Source organism: Parambassis ranga, chromosome 7 (genome assembly GCF_900634625.1).
Source record: "Parambassis ranga chromosome 7, fParRan2.1, whole genome shotgun sequence".
Taxonomy (NCBI): Eukaryota; Metazoa; Chordata; class Actinopteri; family Ambassidae; genus Parambassis; species Parambassis ranga.
The window spans coordinates 8,067,866-8,087,157 of NC_041028.1; the positions used below are offsets into that span (position 1 = coordinate 8,067,866).

The 19,292-nt window shown below is 40.4% G+C and overlaps 2 protein-coding genes across 4 annotated transcripts; both read left to right on the forward strand.

Annotated features, from left to right (window-relative positions):
• The first annotated feature begins 599 nt into the window (after positions 1-599).
• On the forward strand, positions 600-9,472 carry tp53inp2b (tumor protein p53 inducible nuclear protein 2b). 3 transcript variants are annotated; one of them, XM_028409917.1, is made up of 4 exons: positions 600-903; positions 4,036-4,394; positions 5,036-5,606; positions 5,847-9,472. In XM_028409917.1, the coding sequence occupies exons 2-4, from the start codon at positions 4,271-4,273 to the stop codon at positions 6,112-6,114; spliced, it is 963 nt and encodes a 320-aa protein (XP_028265718.1). In that variant the 5' UTR covers positions 600-903; positions 4,036-4,270; the 3' UTR covers positions 6,115-9,472. The 3 variants fall into 3 exon arrangements, with proteins under 3 accessions (XP_028265718.1, XP_028265717.1, XP_028265719.1); XM_028409916.1 differs by having other exon boundaries at positions 601-903; positions 5,033-5,606; XM_028409918.1 differs by having other exon boundaries at positions 606-903; positions 5,450-5,606.
• Positions 9,473-12,214: 2,742 nt separating this feature from the next.
• ggt7 (gamma-glutamyltransferase 7) lies at positions 12,215-19,096 on the forward strand. The gene is made up of 17 exons (XM_028410913.1): positions 12,215-12,355; positions 12,684-12,821; positions 12,971-13,228; positions 13,393-13,619; positions 13,786-13,937; positions 14,026-14,143; positions 14,243-14,310; positions 14,842-14,915; positions 15,074-15,267; positions 15,543-15,630; positions 15,760-15,887; positions 15,989-16,077; positions 16,163-16,315; positions 16,394-16,508; positions 16,614-16,751; positions 16,844-16,943; positions 17,530-19,096. Exons 3-17 carry the CDS (start codon positions 13,009-13,011, stop codon positions 17,700-17,702), a joined length of 2,037 nt encoding a protein of 678 aa, XP_028266714.1. The 5' UTR covers positions 12,215-12,355; positions 12,684-12,821; positions 12,971-13,008; the 3' UTR covers positions 17,703-19,096.
• The last annotated feature ends 196 nt before the right edge of the window (positions 19,097-19,292 follow it).

Sequence of the window (19,292 nt, forward strand, 5' to 3'; positions counted from 1 at the left end):
GAATATGATGCTGGCATGTGTTTAGGTAAATGAGAAGAGGATTTGCAAAAGACACTTGGAGACACCCAGTCTTCTTCTGGTTGGAGAATAACTAAGAGTGCAATCTAATATATTTAATAATAATAATTAACTCATGAGTAACATTGGAAAACACAGAGGTGATTGTGCTGTTGGTCTAAAGTCCATTCAGGATGTGACATAACAAATTTGTTGCGACATCTCCTCCACCTCTACATGAATTGTTTTTTAATTAAGCAGCAGGTTGATTATTGAAGCACTTTGCCGTCTACAGATCTTCATCTCTGCTGGTTGTAGAGGGCCTGTACTCAGAGGTATGCGAGCACAGACTCAGGGTCAGTTTACCATCCCCCCAGCCCTGCTTTCGGACAGCAGGGATGTTGAAAGTGGAAGCTGATCACGGATCAGCCTCTTGAGTGAAGTCACCATTTCCATCTGGTTGACAGCTCTTTTCTGCCCATCCCCCACCCTGTTACCTAGAGGATCGGCTTGTGGCAGGGTGTAATATTCTGATTGGCCGGTTTGATTGACGTGGGCGTGGAAATGGGCGTGACCCGGAGTATTGTGATCTCACAATCAGCTGTTTTGTACGTTCTACATTCTGATCCGAGGATCAGCTGGAGGCAGCAATAAACAGAAGAAAATCTGCAGCGGAAAATTAGAGGAGAGGAGGTGAAAAAAAAAGCTGCAGATGTTATGATCTGAAAACATCTGTGTAATCATTTTTACACGAAGCCCTTCTTCTAAGAAGAAAGCCTTTTATTTTTGTATAATGGTGTTTTAACTACCTCACATAAAGGCTATCTAAAGCTATGCTTTAAGACTTGTCGTTTCTACTGTGTGTGAGATCCCGTTTACAACTTGAAAAAAAAACTGCAAAGGCAGGTAAGATATTCTTTATTCTGTTCTGATACTCGGTCTGTGTGTGTTTTGTGTCAAGCTCTGTAGAGGTTACCAAACTACAGCAGCGAACCTGCTCCAAAGCTGCTTTATTAACGCACAGGAAAAAAAAAATCAACGACATATTTGTGTCAATAAATCATACAGATGGTTGGCTTTTTATTACACAAATCCATCGCTTTGTCTGCAGCCATCGAGTCATTACACAGACTGTTTGCTGTGCGTTAAAATGCGGTGATGACCTATTATTAGGTCATGAATACATTTCCACAAACAAGATAAAAAAAGAGGTTTAATTAGGTCGATTCGACGCCTCATACTCAGGAAAATGACACCACCGTTCTGCATACGTTCACATCCTATAGGACGTCAGCAGTCGTTGTTGTGCAAACTGCACCAAATGCTGATGTGGAGCTGATGGCGGATGTTGATGTTTTTTGTGTGTGTGTGTGTTGCTGCTGGCAGACGGACCTTTAACGCAAAGGTTATTTTCTGCACTTGTAATACGTTGTTCTTTAAAACAACCGTTTCGTTGTATTGCCAGCAGCCAATCCAGTCGATGTCTTTGGTGCTGTGTCGCTGCTGAGCCACAACTGTCATTGCTTTGACCCTTCAGCTGTAGAGCTTACACGGATAATTCATGTTTAACCTGGATAGCCTACACAGAAAAGTCAGTGTCTTCTCTCGGCTGTCGACGATCCGAAGCCGGCGCTTTTGTTTTTCTTATATCTAAACGGTGTCTTTATGTATTTCAACTGTAAACATTGCTGCTCCGAGCGAACAGCTTGTTTCCCCCCCCCTTATAACTCCGGACAATAACCAACAATCGCTAAAAGCAACCGTCCACATATGGATCGATTTGGCCACACGGTTAAAAATCCGAGATTAAAAAACAGAAAGCGCTGAGGAGGCTGCAGATGCTCGCTCATAAGATCAGACATTTTTGCTATGTTTGGTGTTCAGATCTCCTCTTTTTTTTTCCTCCTCCGGTCGCAAAATAGGCTGGAGCCTCTCTGTCAACGTCACTGACGTCACCTGACGTCACGTGCGTCTTGTTTTTATTTCACACCCCCCCCTCCTCCCACCCTGCTCCTCTCCTCTCCTCTCCGCCCACCTCCTAAAGAAAGAGCCACAGTGTTGGAGGGGTTATTTCTAAAAAAAAAATGCTTTTTCACTGCAGATTACAGATTACATGTCTTTAAATGTAATCTGTAATCTGTGACAGTATGTGTATGTGGTTAGGTTTGTCTGTCAAAAAGGACAAGTGAGTGAAAACCAGCAAAATAATACAATTTGTGGAATGTCAGTTATTTATTTTTTCTTTGTTGACTTCCTGATTGGATGAGGAAAACAAAATAAGGGCAAACTTTGCGAAGAACACCACACGTCCCTGCTGATATTATTATTGTCTTGATCACCACTTTTCAGATAATATACACTACATGTATCTTTGACCTTAATGGGTGAAGGTGATAACAGTTGCACAACATGCATTCAGGGACTTTCTCCTATCAGTGTCTGTACCAGCATCTATATTTACACCGTGTAGATTACCCTGGATCAACTTTTACAATCACTAAACTGATTAAAAAATGGCTTTTTATAGGTGTGATCATGTTGATTGTGTGTGTGTTGTGGATGTTAGCTGACCCATTTCTTGCAAAGCAGCTCTTGGAATTCCTCACAAAAATGTTGCTGAATTTATTTGTCATAGTCTCATGACTTAAATTTCTGTTAGCTGAGGAGCAATCTCAGTATTGAGCATGCACTGCAGCACCAGTTTCTAATCTGTTTTGCAAAGTCCCACTATATATGATGGCCATTATTTTGTAGACTAAATATACTACTATCAGTGTCATTTTAACAATAGACCTTATCACACTTTTGACTTTTTGCACCATTTTCTGCCTGGCTTTGGTATTTTAACCACACAGACATGCTTTGACAGTCATTAAAATGACTATTATTTCACCTGACATCAGAAATCCTATGAGTATGTACCTTAGGATTACACTTCTGAAGTGTGTTCCCCTTATGTTTCTGGTAACCATGGTGATTCTCCAAATAAGGCCAGGAAGTGTCAGCTTCCCAACAAGCATCCATGCATATCTTCTTCCATGTCTCTTTGCCCTGTGTATAAATCCCTGTCAAACACACACACACACACACACACATACTGCTTCACCCTCTCATTCCATGGGCATTCTTTATTACTAATCCCTGTTATTTTTATCTCTAATTAGAAATTTAGCTGTAGCATCATCTCTGGATTAAAGAGATTGATTACACTGAAACAGGTTATAATCTGAATTCAAACCTCTAAGAGAGTAACACGTTTAAGCTGGAATTCAGTGGGTATGTTAAAGTGTGTCAGCAGGTTGTTAGGTACTTTGCTGTGGAATCTGTACTCTGATCTTTTTCATCACTCTTCCCTGTGGACTCACACATTTAAATAAACATAACTCCTTTGAACATGATGTTTGCCTTGTAAGCTATGACTGTTCAAACATCTGTTTGGCATTACATCATCATTCTAATCTAAGTTCAGGCAACTGTCCTTTGTCTCAGCACCTTCTGTCATAGTGTCACCTGTCTTTCATGTGCATTTTAACATACATGCTCTCACTTTGCCTGTTTGTGCCGCCTCCTCCTCCTCCTTTTCTTCTTCTTCCTCTCTGGCCTGTCCATCTGTCCTGAGATGGTGCTGATTGGTTCTCTAGATCAAATGGGGGAGGGGAGTGTTGTCATTGTCCAACAGGAAGTTGTTTGCTGATTAATTTGTTCACATTCTCACAAAATACTGTAGTTTAGCTCCTCTATGAATGTGGTTCACAATGTAGGTCAAGCTGTCCAGTTAAAGTTTTGTGGTGGGTTTTTCTGTGTGTGTGTGTGTGTTGGGGATAGAGCTGGTTGACCCTTTCAAACTGCACTGATTAACTGGTCATGGTGACAGATTACTTGTGTCGGCTTCCCATTACCTCTCTCATTCCTCATTCCTCCCTCAGTTCTTGCTTTCTTCATAAATAGTTGAAAGTTAACCCAATAACTACATGTTGACAGTAAAGCGCTATTGTAACTAATCATCCTACTGTTGTTTTTGTCTCTCTCTTTCTTCAGGCCTTTGCTCCAAACCAAGTGAAACCTTACATTTGCACTATAGAAGCTTCTCCACTCCTGTTTGTCAAAACCAAGATCCAACAAGGGGCTTCAAGTGGAGAAAGATCAGACAAAAAACAGCATAAAAGAACATCAAGTGATACATAAATACAAATTCAAAGAGGCAGCTACAGCTTTATCTTCGTGGACGACAAAAAGCACCCAAGTCATCAACACTTAAATAATATAAGCAGCCATGTTTCAGCGACTTAGCAACCTGTTGTTTGGGGAGGTAGAGCAGGTGGCAGCTGAGCTGAAGGGACCCAACCCTTGTGTGACGGAGGCTGATGAGGAGGGATGGATGCTGGTCAACCTGCCTGGTGAGTCAAAGAAAATTGTTACTTGGTGTTTTAAATGCAGAGAAGTATCTGCATTCTCTCTTGCATGTTTATCATACTGAGCATACTAGAAATAATGATGGGGATGATGGGGTGAAGAGTTAGAAAGGGCGTGGAGCAAATGCACTACTGATCATCCATATAGCTGCCATGCCAAAGGTGTTGTCCCTCAATGATGTAAACACTTAATTATCTGTGAACGCATATCTCCTTCCACTTTGTTTATGATCCCAATCATGACAAAGACAACAACTGGGTATGAAAATCTGGTGCCTGTTCAGAAGCCAACCGAAAAACCTAACATCAAAACACTCAGCAGAGTCAAGCATAATCACAAGCGCAGAGGGTCAACACAACTAATGATGTGACTCTTTTATGTTTTGTGTTTCCTTACCCCCTCTTCTTCCCTTCCTCTAATTTTTTTAAATACCCTTACATTTCCCACACTGGTATGTGTGCGCGTGCGTATGTGATCCCTATAAAATTACCCTCTTCGACCCGCATGGCTTTGGGAAAAATATGCCACATATGCATCATTTTTTTTTACAACATCCCCCTCCGGTCTCAAACACCCGTCTCTGGCTGTCCCATCCCTGATCTCATCTCTGCCATGTGCTCAGAAGTATCTGACTGCATGATGCAGGCGGCGGATGAGACGCCAACCCCACTGATTACACAATCATTCCCAGATAGTAACCTGTCAAATCATCAAGACACACGTATGAGAACTGAGTGCCCAGCCCCCATTTCCCACCCACCTCACAAGCGTCGCAGGACACATAAAGGTCGGGCACGGGGTGCAGCAGCACCATCAGACCCCCTGTCTCATCCCAGCACTAGCCCATCAGACTTGGGTGCTACTACACCCGTGACCCTGCCGAGACGGGCCAGGCTGTCCACGCCCTCCTCCACCCCGTCAATGTCCCCGGGGTCTGGGAGTGAGTGTGGGGGCAGTGGGGGTAGCAGTAGGGCAGGCTCAGAGAGAGGCTGCATGGATGAGAGCTGGTTTGTCACCCCTCCCCCCTGTTTCACTGCAGAGGGAGCCACGGCAGAGGCCAGCCCGATGGAAGACCTGCTCATAGAGCACCCCAGCATGTCTGTGTACGTCTCCCCGAACAACCTGTCCATGGTCTCCAACAGCAACCTGTCTGTGGTGGGAGAGGAAAGCATCATCAGCCTGGCAAGCAGTGTTAGGTGAGAAAAATTAATTGGTGGTATTTACTTAATTTTATCTTAGTTTTTATCTTATTGCATGTTAATTATTATATGTTCTTTGTATGCACCAATCACTAAGGCAAATTCCTAGTAATGTGAACCCCCTTCACTTACATGGCAATAAACATGATTCTGATTCTGATTCTGATTCCTTAATTGCTTTTCAACATGAGGATGACCATCAAGAATAATACCATTTTATGTTCCTTCCTCTTGCAGCAGAGTGGCTGAACCAGCTGCTGTCCCAGCGACTCATAGCACTATGCCCACCAGGGTGAGCCGTGGAGCAGCTACCCAGGTCGGAGCTCTGGCTAAGGTCACCCAGGTGGCCAGGGTCCAACGTAGCAAAGCCCGCATCGAGCGGCGCCATCTGGCCCGCAACCGCATCCAACGCCAAAACCGCACCAGGGAGCAGGTCCCACGCCATGCAGCCCACGCCAGAAACACCTTCCTTCACCAGCCCAGCAAGCGTAACTTCTGCCACTAAACTCTCCAACAAGCACAGGGGAGCTTTGTTTACTCTGAGGGCATTAGTAGTGCATAGTCAACTCAAGACACACATGATTAAATATCACATACCTGCTCTCATTTCTGCACATTATATCACATTACACTCACAGATACCAGTTCCCCGGTAGCTTATTTGTTTTGGTTTTTACTCCACCTGGTAGTTTGAGTCTAGAACCGAGCCCTCTGAGTAGATCTGTGTAGACCTTTGTTATGCCTAATGTTCACTGCAGTATCCAAACAACAACAAAAAATATTTATCCAGGTTATAAAGTAGTGATGATAATGTCTGAAAAACAACAAAAAAGTTGAGTTTATTAAGTTTCTGTCATATCTTAGTAAAAAGTTTTCTCCTTTTTCTTCCTCTTCCTCAAGGCATATTTTAATCTTTTAATTTATTCACCCATTCGTAGAGATAATAATTTGAAACAGCCAAATGTACTTTACTCTCAGCAGAGGAACAGACTTTTCTGGTGGAAACAATGCAAGACAAGTTAAGCCTTAGAATTTTTTACAGCAAAAAAAAAACAACTCATCGTGTCTTGAAAGCTTTGTATCAAAGGAGACGCTGTCATAATATTATATAATGTAATTTTTGTTAAGAAGAGGTGGGAGAGTATACCGTGTGAGACGAGAGCAAGAGAAAAATCCCTCACACATGATTGTTTGCCTCTAGTTTGATTTAGCAACTTGAAAGGTTGGCAAGGACACGCAGCGACCTGTTTCAGCAGAAGGAAACAAAGCATTGTGAGATTTCTCTCCTCTTTCTTTGTGAAGGATACGAGCAAGTAGATGAAGGTGAGAGTACGAGCAAAACAGACTAAAGAGTAAAATATATGATGGATATAAATGTATAAGGACATGATGATAGGCAAGTGTTATGTAACCCTCTGAGTAGCCTGTGATTGAATCTTCCTGAGAGCTTTTATGAGTGTTGCTTTGCATATAAGGCTTTGCAAGTATAGGTGTCACCTATTAAATCATTTCTGACAGGGAGTGACCGGATGCAGGGCTTGCCTTTGGGTTACAGGGTACGACAGGTTGTGGTAAGTGAGGAGCGGTATTGGTGGGAACTCTTTATTTTGTTTTGTTACCTAGTGTTTTTTTTTTTTTTTTGCTTATTTTGTCGTGTAACATTATTTTAAAATCTCTCAGTGCATGATCCAACCATAAAGACTGTTCCTTGTCAGCTGAGGAAAAAGTACACATTTGGCATTTAAAATGAAAAAAAATCATTTAATAAAAAGCCTCCCTATGGATGTTAAAAACAGCAAGACCATTCTTAATTGTGTGGTCTGCATACAGAAGCAATGCACCCGGCACACATCTACACACAGTGTGTGCTGTGATCTTACGTTATTTGTGTGAACATCAAAAAAAACAAAACAAAACAAAAAAAAACATCAATCGCTTATAATAAAATAAAAACACACTGATTTCATATGAAACAAAGGGAACAAATGTTTCCTCAAAGCTTAACAACAACAAGCATCTTCAACACATTCAACCAACGACTATCACCATACTCGTGGACGTGCGACACATCTTGTCCATTACTGTCTTGTCTCTTTCTTGTTAGCACATCCAGCTCTTATAACAGTGTCCACTTAAAGATCTAGCTTACTGATATGTATTCAACAACAATAGTAAACAATGGTGCTGAAGTGTATGCTAATGTTTGTAAATTATTTGAGACATGGATGTAAGTTTGCACTGTCATACATTTTTTGTGAGTCGAAGTTTTAGCGGCGTGCTGTGTGCTTGTTTTTTTTTCTTTTGTGATTTTTTTTTGTTTTGTTTTGATTCAGACTGTGTGTGAGAAGGTGTACTGACACATTAATTCTAAAAAACATGAATATTGGTCTCTTGTAAATATATAAGATAGTTTATAATGCTCCTTTAGATGTCAAAGCCTCTCAGGACTTGAGTCCACAACATTGTGCCCAATGGGACTGATGAGATCCACTCTCTGCCTCACCTCGCCTCTGTGCTCATTTTCTAACCAGTCAAGACAGCATTCAGGGGCCGGAAGTGGCGTCTTTGCCCCAACATTGGCTTCATCTTGCTGAGATATTCTCTCATAGAAACAGGTTCAGAGTTGATGTGCCATATAGGCAAACACTGCCCCCTAGAGGGTCCACTTATAGCACAGGAAAGAATGCTGGTGAGGGACACAGTGATACATCTGCGCTGGTGTGTTTCAATGACAGATTGAGAGTCTCTGGATTCATTTGTTTAGAAATGTCTTGTTTAGATCATCTAAATAAGTTTATTTTTCCCTGAATCACATTTATCATTTCTGCCAATAATCCTAAAATTACTCTTTACACTTACTCAAAATATGTTAATTAATATATTTTTTTGTTGTTTTAAAGATTTTGGTGTTTTCTGGTGATTTCTTAAGTTCAGGTATCTGAAGGCACGAGTGTGCACGCACACAGACGTACACAGTGATCTCTGCTTAGGCTTCCACACCCTGCAGGGGCTTATCCTTCTAACTGACTGTGCCTCAAAGGTTCAGTAGTATTTGCCTTGTATAAAAAGACTGAAAACAGGGTTAAAAATAATAATAATGAGATATCACATGTGTGTGTTTGTGTGTGTGTGCATTCAAAAACACTGCAGATACCTGATGCTACAAACCTGTCCCATTTTCCGCACTTTTGTTCCTTTTCTTTCTCACCAGTGTCATGTAAAAAAAGGAAACGTGTTTTGAGTATGTGGTGTGTGTGATCATTGAAAAGTATGGTTTTAAGAGTGGAAGTCATCCAAAATTAGGGAGAGAGGGAGTGGTCATCCAGTGTGGCGGATGTGGACAGGGACAGATTGAGGCAGGAGACAAATAGATTATATATTAAAAAAAAGTGAAATCAAATGTATTATATAAAAAAAATCAATAGAATATGCTTGTATTTTTCCCCCCATATAGCTATTAGGAAAGTCGTTCAGGATGTTTTAACAGAAAGCATTGAATGTCTGGGGAGTTTCATATGGTTTATGTTGTGCCCTACAATGATGGCAGCTTAAAAACACTTGGGGTTTCACCCATGTTACATCTCAATTAGTACACCCCTCCCCCTCATTAAAACAAAAAAAAAAGAAATATATAAACATATAAAATTCGGTGTATCTGATTATCTATGGTGATTGTGCCTTTCACTAATTCTGCATGGTTTTTGTGATGTACTGGTTTTCCATCCCCAAAGTAGACGGTCATCCACTGTCAGGCAAGACCTATGCAAAAATCAACGGATGGGTTTTCCAGCATCCATTCAGAACACACAGGTACCCGCCAAAAAAGAAATAACAACAACAACAACAATAAACACTCAGGTTAACACCTGAATCTTGTGTCATTATTTTCATGTGGGAAGACAGCACATTCTAAACTGAACCTAACCTGCACGAAGGGGAACTAAGCAGCAGAATAGTGTTACATTAATATTATTGTTACTATATCCAGGAGCACAGCTAAAGTCAGTTGTTGAGAGGAAGGAGTACAGCCACTAGAGGGAGACATTTATCCTCTAGAAATCTGAACATTTTAGAACATTTAGACTTGATGTTTTGAAACTAAACTGAGCCAATACAATTACAGAGTTTGACTGCAGGGACACTGGCAAAACAGTGCATTTATTTTGAATCAACATCCTCCACATTTCCCAGCTGTTCCCACACATGCCTGTGATTTATGGAGAAACCTCTCATGCTCTGCATTAATGCATCAATATTTGTTCTTTCACTTAAGTACCAAGCTTCAGTACTTCCTCCACCACTGGGTCTGTGTGTCATGAGGCAGGCTGTTAGCAAGTGAACAGAGAGGCTGGTAATACAAAACAGGCATTCACCATTTTTACTGTGTTTACGTATTCCTGCTGTAGATGAATGTTATGATTAATGTTAATCAGACATTAATGGATGGATTTGTGTTAGCAGACAGTAGCTAACTAGTTAGCTAACTGAGCCAGTGCACCTGCATCATGATGGAGGCTCATTATAGAAACACAGCTGGCAGCGTGACACCATCTCATCAGTCCAGCAGTACAGTCCAGCACAGTTGTATGAACACAACTATATTCATAAATGTATTTGTAACTACTACTTTCTACTCCACTACAAATTTTAATTTGTAGTGGAGTAGAAAGTAGAGATAATAGCTGCAAAATGTAGTGGAGTAAAAGTATAAAGTATGTACTATTATTTTTACTTAAGTAAAGTATAAATACATAAAAATGTACTTAAGTGCAGTAAAGAAGTACAAATACAGTTACATGATAATGGCTTTTTTTAGCTTCTAATCCATAGGCCTAGTGTAGCCCAGTCCACATTTTACAATCTAGTTCTGTCAGTCACTAAAAGCACTTTAACTAGAGGTGATGCACACAAATCTTTCAACAAAGAAAAATAAAGAAGAAAGTGTCTGCACTGATTATTCCTACATAATAGGATAATAAGTCAGGCATGTTAATATTAGTTTATTAGTCAGTTTGGTGCTAATTGTGTCTAATTTATTTACATATGGGCAGCTTGATCTTTAGTACCAGTCATTATGGATGTGGTTTTTATGTCAGCTGTCAAATTAATAACGTAAAAAGTGTTTCCCTTAAACATGCAATATGAATTTAAAGAATCAGATTAGGATGAAGATTAACTTTATTAATCTACACTGGGGAAATTAAAAAGTTGTAGCAGAAGTGTACAAGTAAATATGACAACACACACATATACAGACCAACTATATATGGGTCAGTAAGGGATGTAGTGGGTGTGGTAATAGAACTACCCCAATAAATGCATCAGTTGAATGTCAAACCATGGCCATATTTAAAGCCAGATGTTTAGGGGTTAACGGGAAAGGTGAGCCTCCTTACACGATGTTAACAGACAGGTGTGGCTGTGTAAATACTGTCTGTGGTCAGATTGTGTATGGGGTGCTATCATACACAGCATGATCTCACACTGGCCAGTGATACGCCCATGTTTTTTTCTATACTTGTATAATTTTGAATAAGTAAATCGAAGTTTGTCCTGATGATATCTGAACTGCTGCCTCTGGCTCTTCATGTCCATTAACATTAGCAAATATCATTGTACAGTAGTCTAAGATGTTATCCAGTCCGCATGTTAAAAATAAATCGTAATTAGGTTACACTGAGCCTGTTTATTCATCTTGGCCCCAAATCCACAGCAACTTTGTCTCATTCAATAAAAAACACACACACAAAAAAACATAAAAGTATCATGACTACAGTAGAGAAAAGTCAGATAACCAAATGTTATCTTCCAAAGACAAAAACACATCTTAAAATGACCATTAATAAATAAAAACATGATTACTTAGCCTTTCTGAATGTAAAAAGATAACAGTAGCTTCCATTTTTACTGATCTGGCTGTATTATACTGGCATATATGATATTATATAATATACCATGCATTATGTCAATGGCCTCTCAGCCAAACAAAGAGAAGTAGCCAGATAAAGAAAGAAAACTGGACCAGAACCATCCAACATGGCCCCTGCTGTGTCAGCCCATCATTTCTTCTGCCCCGAGTGAAACTGTGGAAAAAACAAAAGTAGAAGAATGTCCCTCTGAGAGCCCACATGAAGGCCACAGTGTCACTTGACACTTATAATCTTCTTCCGGCTCAATAGGTGGAGGAACAACAAAAAGGAGGTTTACAAGTGGAGCAGGTTTGTTCACACAGTAAAGGCTCAGCCCTGCTATGGCCTGTTTATCCAGGTCATCAAGGGTTATTATGCAGTGGGGAGGACTATGATGAAGGCAGTAATGGCTACATGAATCACACAGTGTAGCTGAGTGGATGTGATGATTGTCACAGCACTGAGTGGATCTTTAAGGCCCCATTGAAAACCTATTATGAAGTGCGTTTGATATTGGTATACCATCATGTATTTGGGATTATTTGTGGCTTCAAAATATTTCTGTGCAAATGTAACACGAAACCATAATGCCAATTTGCATTTTCACACAAATGTGTATTCCGAGAATTGGGTTTAAATTCCTGTTTCCCTGACATGTCCTACCGGTTGTTCCTAGCTGTAACATGAAGCTAGCTTCTCGGAGCTGCGCGCTGTCTGTCGGGAGTGGTGGCAGAGAGCTCCTCTCCGGTTCATTCACCTCACCTGCTCTGCTTTAAAGCCTCCAAATAACAGCGACAGGGATGGTTTTTATCTGACTTCACGTTTTCTGCGCAAACGGTAAGTAGCATTAGCTAAGCATCGAGCTATTTGTGGCTACAATGATTTATCCTGGAGATGTGTTAGCTAGTGGCAGCGCGCCGGATAAACACGCAGACATAGCAGCTCGGAGGATGGCTCTGCGTTTGTGTTTTTAACCTTGATTAATGGTGTTGTTTATAACAATAACATAAAAGTTTGACCTTTTTTTATTTTTCTTAACGTTCGTATGCAGAAAGAGAGGACATATAATCCATGTTTGACTAGAGAACGAGCTTAGTCTAAAGATTAGGTAAACATTCCTGGAAGGAAACTCCTCGTCGGAAACTAGTTGTCTTATCTTGTGCAGGTGGCAGAAAATGCACCATCATCGGAGCTACACACCCGTGCCCTGACCTGTGAGGAATATTACTGAAGGAGAGCCAGCTTCAGTAATAACACGCAAGAAAACTACAAATCCCTGCAGAGGAATCATGAGATATTTAAGGTCTCAATGAAGTAGATTTCAAACATTAAGGTGTATTACAAACATTTTTCATCCTGATGACAACATTATTGGGTTAACCATCCCAGACAAGAAGCAGCTGTGATCAGATATTTTTAAATATGCTGCTCTATCTCCTTCACAACTCATAGGATTAGATACAGTCACTCAATCAAGAGCAACAGTAGTCATGCACAACCCTGCCCCTGAGATTGTGGCTGGATATCCAAGTGGAAGTGTGGTGGATAAAGATGTCAATCCAGAGACAACTTTGGGGAGTGCCTACTCTCCAGTGGATTATATGAGCATCACCAGCTTCCCTAGGCTGCCAGAGGATGATGTGATGTCTGGGGAAAACACCCTGAAATCTCGCAAGGAAGATGATAATGTCCTGAGTGAGCAAGATACAGGTCAGTCAGGGAATGTAACAGTCAAATTTGGTGCGATTTGATTGGATGCATGCACAGTCCACAAGTTTTTTTTTAACGTAAGAATTGTTAAATTAAATGTTTTTAATAGAGTTTGGAGTGGGTGACCTTCTCTTCCCTGTTTGATCGTCTGCTTTGTATCCCAGACCCAGATCTGTTTCTGAAGTCTGCTCGTCTCCAGCGTCTCCCTTCCTCAGCTTCAGACTTGGCTACCCATGATTTAGCATCCCTGCAGGAGACAACCAGAGACCCCTTTACAGAAGAATGTGCCTGCCAGCGAGATGGACTGACCGTCATCATCACAGCCTGTCTTACCTTTGCCACAGGGGTCACTGTAGCTCTTATCATGCAGATCTACTTTGGAGACCCACAGGTAGTCTTTTGTAAACAATAGTATTGCTTCAGTCAAATGAGTAATTATAGGATTATGGCTGTTTCCACTTGCTCCAATAAATTCCCTCCCACATGTGTCATTTTAAAGGTGTATTAACAACTTTTCTTTCTGCTTCTCTGCTTGGATCACTTGTTTTATTTGTAAGGTCTTTAACCAGGGAGCCGTGGTAACAGATGTGGCTCAGTGCACTTCTCTTGGGTTTGACGTTCTGGGGAAACAGGGATCTAGTGTTGATGCTGCTGTTGTTGCTGCCCTTTGTTTGGGAATTGTCCATCCTCACACCTCTGGTATAGGAGGGTAAGTTACAAGAACATATTGCTTACTTTACTTTATTCTTGGTTGAATATGAATAAAACCCCACCTTTGTTGTTCTGTTGACATGTAGTGGTGGAGTTATGTTGGTGCATGACATCCGTAAGAATGAGACAAGGGTCATTGACTTCAGAGAGACGGCTCCATCTGCTATCCATGAGGAGATGCTGCTCACAAACCTTGATGTTAATGTAAAATAAACATTACTCACTCTTATACTATTTGAGAGTTTTTCTAATATTGTAAACATCAAAGTGTTTTTCGCTCCATGTTTATATTTTTTATTTCAGTCTGGCCTGCTAGTGGGTGTACCGGGCATGCTCAGTGGGATGCATCAGGCACACCAGCTCTATGGCAGGTAATGTAACTCAGTGTCATTTAGTCTTCCTACTCAGGCTTTTCTCATGCAGTAACCAGCTGCCACTCTTGCTGCTGTGTCTTCTCGATCTTCTGCATTTCATCCTTCTTTCATATTGTACCTGTCACTTTGTGAAACTGTTGTGTTTCAAATCCCATTAGAAAACAAGCTATAATGCTTTATTAAACTTAGCCTAATGATCAAGCAACATCAGATTTCCTGACATTTTATAGTGCCTGTGCTTGGCTTAATGTTCGGCTTTAAACTGTTAGATCTTAAAGTGAAAGTATCATCAGCTCTGCTAAAAGATAAGACTATGCTTTTTTTAGTCACACTGTGGAGCTACAATTACTAAGGCTGTGTAATTATCATGATGCAGCTGCCTCAGCTGTTTAGAGGCTTTGTCAAGAACATTTTCTAACTTGCCTGATCTAGCATTGGACATTTAGGCTAAAATGTTGCAATCATCAATTTGACAAAATAATCTTGTAAAGCCAAACAAACATATCACATGAGCTTTGATTTCACTAGGATGCCTTGGAAGGATGTGGTTACCATGGTAGCAGATGTGGCCAGAAATGGATTTAACGTTACACACGACTTAGGTAAGTATAATGTACACAAACTGTGCAAATGTCAGGGTAAAGTCACTGATACTCCTCCAGTATTATCACCCTATGCTCAGTGTTGTCCCCAAACAACATGAGCTGAAGGCATATAAATATTAGGTGTGGTCTCATCTGGCTTTACTGGTTGTCCACAGCTGAAGCTCTGGCTAAAGTCAAGGACCAAAACATGTCGGAGGCATTTCGGGACTTGTTCCTCCCCAATGGCCAGGCTCCCCTCTCTGGCCTGTTCACCAGACGTCCTGATTTAGCAGCTGTTTTGGATGCTGTTGCAGTTAAAGGGATATCAGAGTTCTACAGTGGAAATCTGGCCCAGGAAATGGCTGCTGTAGTAAGGGAGAATGTTTTTTTCTATCTCCAACTATGATTATATAAATAGCCATGAATTCTGCATAGGCTCTTTGGCCAGTAGCTCTTAACCTTCAGACATGAAGCTCTTGTTGTACTTTCAGTAAGGCACTTTTTGCTTTGGTGAGGTATTATTCAATTATACATTTGTGTGAGTTTATATAACTGAAATATTAGTAATGGCTGTGAACTAGGACCATTCAGCTCTAAATGTATGCTTAATTTAATATGTAATTCAATGAATATGCATGTTAATAGGTGCTGGAAAAAGGGGGAGTGCTCACAAAGGATGACTTTGGAAACTACAGCACAGTCCTCCAGAAGCCAGCAGAGATCACCTATCAAGGTAAATAGCTGTCATAGCAAAATGCCCTTACATCAGCATTACATCGTTATACTCATTTCCACTATTCTTGTTTTTTTTTGCCATAGAGCTAATTTCTAAATAATTTATGATATGTTGGTGTTTCTAAAGGACACCATGTGATGGCTGCCCCAGCTCCACATGCAGGCGTTGCCTTGATTTCTGCCCTCAACATCCTTGAAGGTTATAACATCACTAGCCAGCTCCCCAGGAGCAGCACCTTTCACTGGATTGCAGAGGTAGTACAGTCATTGTTTCACTACTGCACAGCACAAGTGGTGGGCCAAAGGGAATCAATCCATTTGATGTTTAATCTGTTAATTTTGTGTTACTTTCTAAGGCTGTAAAGATAGCTCTGGCCCTGGCTAGTGAGCTAGGAGACCCCATGTATGACCCTTCTGTCTCAGAGGTTGTTGACAAGATGCTAAGGTACCAATAAATACATGCATAAATCCTTTTTAATAAACGAGACCGTTTCATTGAAACCTTCCTTTTTGGTGTTCATATTTCCTAGTAAATCACAGGCTACCCTGCTCCGCCAGATGATCAACGACTCTCAAGCATTCCCTGTGAACCATTATACTAAACCATTCACCTTGGAGAATGGAGCAGCAGCGGCTCAGGTCATGGTCATGGGCCCAGATGACCACATTGTGTCAGTCATGAGGTATGGCATAATTAACTGAACTAGGAGTTATTTAAGACTTTCAAAGTAAATTCATGTCACATACATTTTTTGTTTTAGCTCACTAAACAAACCATTTGGCAGTGGAATAGTGACTCCTTCAGGAATACTCTTGAATAGCCAGATCCTGGACTTCTCCTGGCCTAACAAAACACTGAGCCCATCACCAAACCCAGTAATGTCACTTTGTCTTTTTGTTGAATCGATTTTGAATAGATTTCTTATTTAAAGTTTTGTTAGAGCTTCTCTTGGTTTTCATGTTTTTTGGGGGGTGTTGCAGCATAACAGCCTCCAGCCTGGAAAAAGACCCATGTCCTTCCTGATGCCCACAGCAGTGAGGCCAGCTGTAGGCTTATGCGGCACATATGTAGCTGTTGGGTCTTCCAATGGAGAGAAAGCTCTCAGTGGCATCACACAGGTGAATTTACTTATCTACTTTGTTTATTGATCAGCATGGAAAGACATGTTGGGACAATTAGAGTCCTGTCATATTATTCTAATCTCTCACAGGTCCTGATGAATGTCCTCTCATCACGCAAAAACATGAGTGACAGTTTGGCATATGGGAGGCTCCACCCTCAGCTGCAGCCCAACACTCTCCTGGTAGACTGTAAGTTCTTTTATCCATTAACATTGCAACTTTTGCTGCTATAAACCTACTGTGCACAAAATACAAACAGTAGCACCCTTGTACCAGCGCTTGGCCAGCGTTATCAGATTTCTTTTGTGTGTACACTATGCAAAGTAGATAAGCAACAAGCACCTTTGTGTCCCTAGGTGTATGGTTACCATGGCACAGGAAAAGGCCTGCCTTCCTATGCTGTGAGGAGAATAATTGTGTGTAAACACTGTGTTGCTAAATCCCACAAGTCTTGCTCCTAATACAGATTCATAAATATTGAAAAAATGCTGTTTTTTAGCATCTGGCAATTGACAATCAAGACTTCCTGACAAAAGTCAAAAAGCATTTACCATCATTTTCATACACATACATTTTGGGTGGCTTGTATAACATGGAACAACTGGCTGATTGGTGGCTTGTTTCCTCATTACTCAATGACAAGTCAAGTAGTTAAAAGACCTGGAAGTAGTTGTGAGTCCTACATTTTGGTAGTTGTTGTGATATACATTTAGTTTTCATTGTTAATTTTTTCTCTGACCTCATCCCACCCTCCCTCTCCCACTTCTTCCTACAGCTGAGTTTTTAGATGACGATGTCGAACTGCTGCAGGCCAAGGGTCATAAAGTTGTGAGGACAGATGTTCTCTCATTGGTGGAAGGCACCCGGAGAACCAATGACCTCATCATTGGGGTGAAGGACCCCCGAAGTGCAGATGCCTCCGCCCTGACTATGTCGAACACGCCTTAGTGCAATCCTCACACATTATGCTGAAAGGGTAAGGTTAACACTATATAAGGAGGGTGTAGATTGATTAGAATGATTAGCCAGATTTAGACTAAGCAGCTTGCTCTGAGATGACTGAATAGATTTTCAAATAGGATCCTCTGAAAAAAATCTTTTTTTTTCAAAGACTACCAGGGATCACCCTCTCTCACAGCCACAATAACAAAAAAACTAAGTATACATAGATTGTTGATCCTTGTATGCACCAGAGTCTCCACCATGTATTATACAAAGCAGGACATAGAAATCCAAGCTGTTCATAAGTGTTTATAAATTAATGCCTACCATTTGGTTGAGATCGGAAAGAACAATGTTTAGAATGGTTTTTACATGATGTGAGAAATGAATATAGAAAGGTGTAAGCCTTTAAAGCTTTTATCACAACCTTGAGAGTGGAAGCTAGCTTTTAACCTGAGGAACTGAGACTTTTGAGACTGTTGCACTCCTCAATTCATATTCAAAAAGCCTGAGGTAAATTGGTGAATAAACTTTGCAAGAATGGATGGATATGAAGAAAAATACGGATGCCAAACCAGGAAGTCACTAGTTATAACAAATGCATGGCATGCAGTGCATCTGAGCCACCTCTGCTTTACAACACTGCCTGTCACTGCTACTCCAAATCACGTATACGATCATATGTAATGGTGAAGGTAATGATACTGACACAAGTGATTAAGCCTTGCTTTGTCACACTTGAACAAGACTGCCCACTATTTACTCTCCTCCTCTTCATATGGTGTCTAACTGTGATTAGATGTTGTTTGGTACAGCTGCTGAGCTTTAACTGTTGCAAACAAATCGATGGGTCTTCTCAGTAAATGTTCTTCATAGATTTTATTGAGTTTAACAGATGTAAAATATTACTTGTAGAACATACATATAATTTCTATTTAATTTAAGAAAACTGAACTGTTGCATGAGGTTTTCTTTGTTTCTTCAGTGGGAATAATCACATTCTTTAGAAGCTGATTGAATGTAATGTCTATTTTTATATTCTTATTGCTTTATAGATTATTTGTCAAAACAATGCATTCAAATTCCACATTTTAGTATTATAGGTTGTTTTTTTTTTTCGTGACCTTGTGTATTACAGTGAAGTAGTATATTTGAAGTATAAGCCAAGTTTTTTTTTTTTTACAACAGCATTGCACTCACAAACGTTTAACAATTTAAGTCCAGAATGGCCATTGCAGATTTATTTAACCACCTTATTGTCTCTGTTGTAAAGTACCTGTGCAATATGACTGTTGATGCTTCTTTCCTGTTCTGTACCAGGCCTTAAGGCATGTTTTTGCACAACACCTTTTGTTTGATCCCATTGTGCATTTGTAACTGATTTTAATAAAAATTCTGTTCAAACACAAGAAATTAAAATGTTTGCACATATCCTTATAATAAAGAATGGTCACTTCTTTTTTTCATAGCAGATTTTCTTTCCTGTTAATATTAATAAACACCAGTGTCCACATTTTGTTGGATTTTTAAAAGAACCATCTATGTCTGTCAAATAGATTGGAGGTTATTTGGTTGATAGTCTTGAAATCACAATAA